The sequence below is a fragment of the Manacus candei genome, unplaced genomic scaffold, assembly GCF_025592945.1.
Source record: "Manacus candei isolate 608988 ecotype Guabito, Panama unplaced genomic scaffold, ASM2559294v1 h1tg000046l, whole genome shotgun sequence".
Lineage (NCBI taxonomy): Eukaryota > Metazoa > Chordata > Aves > Passeriformes > Pipridae > Manacus > Manacus candei.
In genome coordinates, this window is record NW_026138094.1 from 6,212,377 (window position 1) to 6,219,902 (window position 7,526).

A 7,526-nucleotide genomic window follows, 5' to 3' on the forward strand; every position below is an offset into this window, starting at 1 on the left:
TGGAGAAGGATCTGCTTAGTTTGGGAAACTCTGCCCTAAGCCAGAGCATTACTGCCCTCCCAGAAGGGAAATGCAGGGTGACATAAGTGTTTGCAGGCCTCATGTCAAGAAATGTTGTTTCACTGTCTTTTAGAGGCAAATATCCCATCCTTTCTCTACATCTTCCAGTTCTGAAGAAAATAAACTGTTTCAATTTGAAGCTAGAACCCTCCCTCCCCCCAAAATTAATACCACCTATAAATGAAGATTACAGAAATGTGTCTTTACCAGCAACTGGCTTTTTCTTTTATTAACTAAGTAATTCATCTGGCTTAGAATGAAAATATGAATTTTAAAACCATGCAATTTACCATATGCTTTTTTACTTCTATACTCATATGGATTTTTTAAGTTGCAATACTCATTTACCAGGTATAAATCAATAGAGTACAATACAGATGATTATTTAGGTTAGTTTGATTTCCTTTGCAGACATGATGGAATGGCCTCTGAGGCAGAAAGCTACAAACTTAAAAATTGAACAGAAGACTTCTGGACATTGAGAGATTACTTTTTATATGGGATACACATGCTGTTTTGTGATAAAACACAGAGAAGCCTGATAGCCATTGGACAGACTGATAGTAATTGAGCAGAACAATTCTTGATCCTTCTCGTGGGCTGTGTTCAGTTTATTGTGTCACATAGTGATCACATCACACAATAAGCTGTGACAGTCACTCAGCGGGGCAATTCCACCAGGGTTATCCCAGCTGCTCAAAGGAAACTGCTGATCCATGTGTGAGAAGGGACAACTATCTCCAGAATCAGCTGAACACAGAAACTGTGCTCAAAAATCTTGGGTAACAAAGTCTTGATCCCATGCAAGGCGTCGGCACTGCCTGTTCTGAGACACCTCTGACAGGGGAAGAGCCTTCAAACTTAACATCTGCATTGTTTTTAGGTGCAGTAACTACCCAGTGCTGAGAACTCATCAGTAGCACCCAATGACTGCTGAGCCATTTTAGGTGTCCTCACTTGGGTGCCCACCTTGGATCCTTCTGAACGGGCCTGTTCTCAGAAATGCTGGGAGAAGACTGTCCTGTCCCACGCAGGGGAAAACAGGCCAGGCATAAACTGGCAAGGTGTGCCCTGTATGAGGTTACCTGAGCTACACTGCAGTGACCCAGCAGGGCTGGCAGGGACAGCCTGTGTCAGTGCAAAGCTCAGCATGGGCATGGAAACTGTTTCCCATTTCTGCTGAGCTCTGTGCTTTCATGGCGAGACAGCTGCTGCCCCAGCCAGCCTGGGCATGGGGGCACTGGCTTGCAGGAGGTAGCACACCCACAGCCACAGAACCCAAAGGAAAGGAGCAGTTATGATTTTTCTAAATTAAATTAAACTTCCAATTCCAGGGAGCAAAATACAAATAGTAGAGGAAAAAAGTGATGTGTGTGCCCTCATTACATCAGATTTCTAATTTACCAGCAGAAGAGCCCACAGCAGTATGATGGGCAGAGCTAAGCACCACAGTGGAGTGTCATTTATGTGAAATGTTGTCTGATTGGTATATTAAAATTATTTAATCTGGGTTTTTTTATTACAGTCTTTGAACAGAAACAAGGAAATTGTTTGTTTGTTATTCTTTACAGTTTTGTCCCATCAAGAGTATTTCCTAAGAACTGTATCTTTCTTCTCTAGAAGTTTAATATTAAATCTTTTTCTGATTCAGTAATTAGATTTTTAAAAGTGTATAGCTATTCCAGATGAATGCAGCTTAAGCCAGCACTCAATTTTTTGGAAAAAAAATCTTAACTTTTCTCAAGTTGTACACTAAAGAAGCTAAGGGACATAAAATCACTAGTCACTCTAGGAAAACTTGGCTGATGTGATTATAGAAATGGCCAGGAACTACATAAATTACATTCTTTACTTACGACGATATACAGCTGCCCTGTAGCTTTAAAAAGCTTTTCCAAAAATACATTCCACAGAATTGCCTGAGTCTACTGCTGCTCTCTCCTTACAAGGTTTAAACTGTGAAGAATAATCTGCATATCCAGATGTTTTCTGTTTTGCCTAGATCTTTATGTTTTACTGCACAACCTCTGCCAAGAAAGAAAGGGATCCATACTTGCTGTGGTTTGTAGTGCTGAAAACTGTAACCACTAGTTGGTCAGGTTTTTCTTTTCGTTTTGCAAAGACAGAAGACTTGTACTTTTCTCTAACCTACCTCATGCTCTTAATAGCTGTTTTACCTGTTAGTCTTTTAAAGTAGTAGCACAGCAGATTTACCAAACAATTAAGGGACAAAAAATTGGATGTGAGCTCATGAATATGTTAGGTCCTCTTGGAAATCTCTCTGAGTCCTTAGTGTTGCCCATAACTTTCTTATTCTCCATCTTCTGTTGCTAAAAATCCTGATAATTCTTGTGTTCCCAGCCATGCCCACTGCCTGACAGACAGCTTGGATCACTTTTAAAGGATACAGTTTGTACATTACATCCAGGTGCATTATGGTGGCCAAGACAATTCTGTGTTTTATCAAGACTCTTACCATTACCAAAGATGATTTTCTTAAACCTGCAAAGCCTGCAGTCATGGCACAACTTGAAAATTCAACAAAAAGTTGTAGCCCTTTCACAAGGCCAGAAAGGCTTAAAGTTGGTATTCAAATGCAAACTAAGCTACAAAGCAAAATAAGTATAATCCTCTCCATTTATATATTTAAATCTCATCATCTCATCTATGCTTTCTGAAAAACTAGTTCATAATTTTGAGTATTTCAAATTTTCACTTCTTAACAGCACAATTATTTTTAAAATTAAACTACTGCAATGTCTTTCCTATCATTTCCATATACCAAACTATGGGACTTCCATTTTTATTCTTCTTCTTTTATTCTTCTCTCCTTTGCTGCAGTACTCATGTTTTTACTCTCGCTCACACCCCTATAAGATAATTCTCTTTTTATCCAGTGAGAACTGGAGAAAGATATATAAACTCTTGAGGAAGCAAAGGCCAGAACCTGGGACTGGGAGCTGAGTGCCCCCAGCACAAGGCTCCAGATACTCCATTACCTCTCCCAGTATTCCTTGTCCTGGCGCTGCAGCACAGCCCAGGCAGTGCACAGGGTACTTCCCACACATGAAGTCCCAGGGCCCAGTGCCTGGGAGAGCTCCCCATCCACAGAATTGTCTACTCAGACTCCTCTTCCAAAAGGCGTGATTTGGATGCCAGTGCACCAGAAGAGAGTGTCTGGCCAGGAATGCCACTGTACCAGAGGGGCCTGGCTCGGCACTGAACTGATTAGAACTCGAACAAGATGGTTTCATACCTGTCCCAAAGACACCTTTCTCGTGTTGGATCTAAATACCCACCAGACACCACATCTCTTGCAGAGCAGAATTAGGTGCTCACTTCTGAATCCCTGTAATATAAGGTACCCAGGTTTCAGATGTTACAGCACTGCCCATCAAGTTCCTCAGCAGAAAACCCCAAGTGTCTGATCATATCACCACATTTGACACTGTTAAGCCGCAGTATTTTGAAACATAGTGACTTCAGCTCTGCAACAGGCATATTTTCTGTCTACATTATGCTTTATTTCAACTAAGTATTTTAAAATGACTCAGTAAAAATGAGGCATGAGCATGACCACAGAGAATTACGAAATCAATAAAAGGTTCAGAACAATTCTGAAGGGATTTCAGTTGCCTACCAAAATAAAAGCCAGACACCATCAAAAATGCAAAGTTCTGACTGAGGTAACAGACCAAATGAGTACAGACAGTTGATTTAGCAGACTCTGAAACGTGGATTGGGCCTTATGAAGTCGATGGGAATTACCTTATTGATTGCAACTGAGACTGGATTGGATCCTGCTCATTTTAGGAGGTTGCTCCATGGACTAAAAACTACTAAATTGCATCAGAGAATGAGTGGCTTACAGGAATAACAATAAGTAAAATAGAACACCAACAGGAAATGCAGAATGAACATAAAATCGAGTCAATATGAAGGGTGGCACCACACAGACACACTGAAGAAAGTGTTTCTGTTCAAGAGTTGTGTGTTTAGAATCAAACACATATGTAAGTACTTGCTTGAAATATGACCTAAACCTCTACTAACCCAGCACTACACCAGATTCATTTAACATAAAATACACACATGAAAAATTACAACAGCTCCGAATGAGCTGTCCTTTTCCAACACTGCTCACATGACGCTGCCTCTCCCTCTGACACACTCTGGGGCTGATAAATCTCTCCATGCCTCCCTGTTGGAAACACATCAAAAGTATTTGTTTGCAAATCAGATTAGATCTCCCACGAGAATGAGATTTCAGATGAGTTTTCTAAATCTGACTGGTTCTGTTCTGACTAGGTTAGAAAAGCCCCAAAGACATTTATTACATGGTATTTTCCTACTTTTTCTGAATCTAAGTAAAGATCAGGAGCACAGGTAAGCAAACTAATGAAAATAATTCTACTAAATTCTAATGGGATGGCATCTGAATCTTGCAGTGTAATGGCATGGGATTTGCTGTAGGACATTTCTAGCAGGCCAGTATCTTGAGGCTGGGAATGGTTTATATTTTGGATGTCATTATTTGTCATTGTTCTTTCTATTCACCCTCCTCATTAAGAGCATTTTTTTCTTTTGGGATGAAGTTCTTACTTTACCTCTACTGCTGGCAGTCTCTTAAGTTCATGAGGTTTCCCTAAAGAGAGATTCCTGACTCTGTCCATTCAGCAGAAACAGATGTTTAGGTGAGTTTATTTACACAGAGTGCAGTGACTCTGTATGGCTTTTTGAGTGTTTCTGAATTCTCCTTTTCTTGACTGCCACGCTCAGCAGTCCTGCAGAAGCCTGTGAATCTTCAGCATGTTTTAGATCTGTCCTGGAAGAATAGAGCTATTTGTCTTTGCCACATTAGAAAATGGCTTGCATGCCTACATCCTGTGCAATTAGTTTATGAACCCTCTTTTGTTATTTTTGTCATGTATTCCTGTTTTCACTTCTGATGTCTTATGAATGTTGCTAACACAGTTCCTTTCTTCTCCTGCTTTCTTCATCTCAGCTGCGCTGTGATCCTTAAAACAGCTGATGCTGGAGCATTACAAAACAGGGTGACTTTTGGAACTGACAGAAATTACTATATTGCAGTTTAAAGCGTCAGCACTTTTTTTTTGGACCACAATGGTAACTGCAAATTGCTGTAGTGTTGCATACAACCAAGTGAACCTCAGAAAAATCAGATGACATGAATACTCAAAACACATCTTAGTTTTCTGTATGCACTTTATATATGACAAAGCACCCCTTTTTGGTTTATTTTACATGATTTTTCTTGGGTTTTTTTTTTTTTTTAGGCAATTCGGGGCCATCGGGTCACGTCTGACTGGAGCTGGATGGGGTGGCTGCACTGTGTCAATGGTGCCTACTGACAAGCTGAGCATGTTCCTAAAAAATGTAAAAAAATCTTATTACCAAACGGATGGCCAAAGGTTAGCAGGGGAGAATAACAGTCTGTTTGCTACCAAACCTGGAAGAGGAGCTTTGGTTTTTGTTGAGGCCTAAAGAACGTAAAAATTTTAAAGAAACTATGTGGAGCATTTGGAACTGGCAGTACTTCCCATGCCACAGTAAATGAATGCCTCTTCTGGTTTGTATTGTAATGAGCAGTTGCTATTATCAAAATGTATTTCTGAAGAACTAATTAAAAGAAAACTCTTTGATTATAAAAGTCTTATTTTTTTCCATACTAAATATATATTTCAGTATAAACGTTGATTTACTAAAATGTATTGACAGAAAACTGAAATTGAAATAAAGATGATACTGTGTTACAGTGGCTCTCTCTTCCCTGTACTCCATTAAACAGAGGCTGTGGAGCAATGAGCTGTCTCAGTACAGGGAGGGACCTTGCAGGGTTAGCAGGGCTGTTCAGTGCTTTTCCTCTTCAAGTGCTGGACATTGTTTTGTTTAGAGTGTTTTGTAAAAAAGGAAGATTAAACTGAAGCATTCAAAAAATTGGAAGGACCTTGCTAAGCATTAGAAGTTTTATAGTCTCCACAAATAAGATAATCACTGTTGTCATTAATGCTAATATTGGAGGAGCACCTGCAGGCCAAGTCAAACATTAGGAATACATTATGTTAAGCAGAAAAACTTCTTCTAGTGATAGAATGTATATTTGTGCAAGATGACTTGGTATGAAAGTTTCAACAACAATCAATGTTATCTGTGAGTTGTACAATATGACAACCTGTTCCCCTATGAGAATGAACAAATAATGAAGCAATGTTGGATTTTGAAGTATCCAAATAACATACTCTAGTGGCTGAATCCCAGCTCTGCTTCTACATGGTAGAACATTTGCATTTTATGCAAAACTGTTAAAAAGGACTAAATATAATCCATTGACCATGTAAACAAGCAATTAAAATTTATAAGGAGCAATTAATGAGATAATTCACTTAGCTGTACTAAGCAAAAGGAAATAGGTAGGAGCAAGAAAAAATGTCACTGACATTACTGATACATTCCGACCTCGCTCCCACTTTACACCCCTCACCATCCCCAGGTTGTGACTGCTCTGACAGGACAGGCCACAGTAACTTGCTTCCTCAGGAGGAGAAATTACTGTGATTGCAGAAAGGTCCTGTACATCAGGAGCCCCCAGATATTCTAACCCTGCTTCCAAGGGGAAACTTATGTTCCTGTGCCCTCTCTCTTGCATAAACTGCCACTTCTCTGCTCTCTACAAAGAAAACCAAAGGCAAGGTTTGCTCATGTCACAGCCCTTGCAGCCATAAAAGACACAGCAAGAGCTGGTCCTGTGCACATTTTTGTGATGCTAAGCACAAGTTGATGTCCAGAAGTCTGCATCAAATTAGAGATCTCTCAGAAAAGATTTTCTGTACATTACCCTTGCTAATTCAGGCCAAACCCAAATTCTCAGAGGCTCCTGATTCTGTGAGAGGACTCTGCCAAATCTGAACACAGCAGATGAACAACAGCCAGTGCAAACCACCAGATCTTTTCAGGAACCTCAGAGGGGACATGTCATGGTCATACTATCACTAGAGAAGATTTCTGGTTTCTGACAATCAGGAGAAGTAGAACAGAGTGCTTAGGTCAAGTAAATCAAGCCCTCTAAGAGAGGAGAAGGATAGGGTCTGAGCACAATGGGGAGAGATGAAAAGACTGCCTTTGGAGGGAGGACAGTTAAAAGGATGCATTTGAGAAGGGCAAAGCAAGGGATAATGGAGACAGTTCTGAACAACAGGCAGAATCATAGAATGGGTTAATCTTAAAACATCTGCTATTACCATCTATGAAAACTGAATAACTTGTAACCCATTTGTAATGTACAGCAGATATACTGTATATTGAAATCAACCTGTAAACATAGGACTCAAAAAAGTAAACAAGTAAGTATCTTCAAGAAGATCTAAGATAACCATAGGGATTTAAAAAAAAATAATGTCTTTGCTTTGTTACCAACTGCCTTATGAAATATAATCCTCAGCTTAATC

The 7,526-nt window shown here is 39.8% G+C and overlaps 1 protein-coding gene across 5 annotated transcripts in view; it reads left to right on the top strand.

The window, feature by feature from the left end:
* GALK2 (galactokinase 2) overlaps positions 1–5,834 on the top strand; it is a 46,682-nt gene extending 40,848 nt beyond the window's left edge. For all 5 annotated transcript variants that reach the window (XM_051797243.1, XM_051797245.1, XM_051797244.1 and 2 more), the window contains one exon: positions 5,358–5,834. In XM_051797243.1, the coding sequence (XP_051653203.1) occupies positions 5,358–5,565 (208 nt within the window). In that variant the 3' untranslated portion in view covers positions 5,566–5,834. The remainder of the gene's footprint in view (positions 1–5,357) is intronic.
* Positions 5,835–7,526: the final 1,692 nt, after the last annotated feature.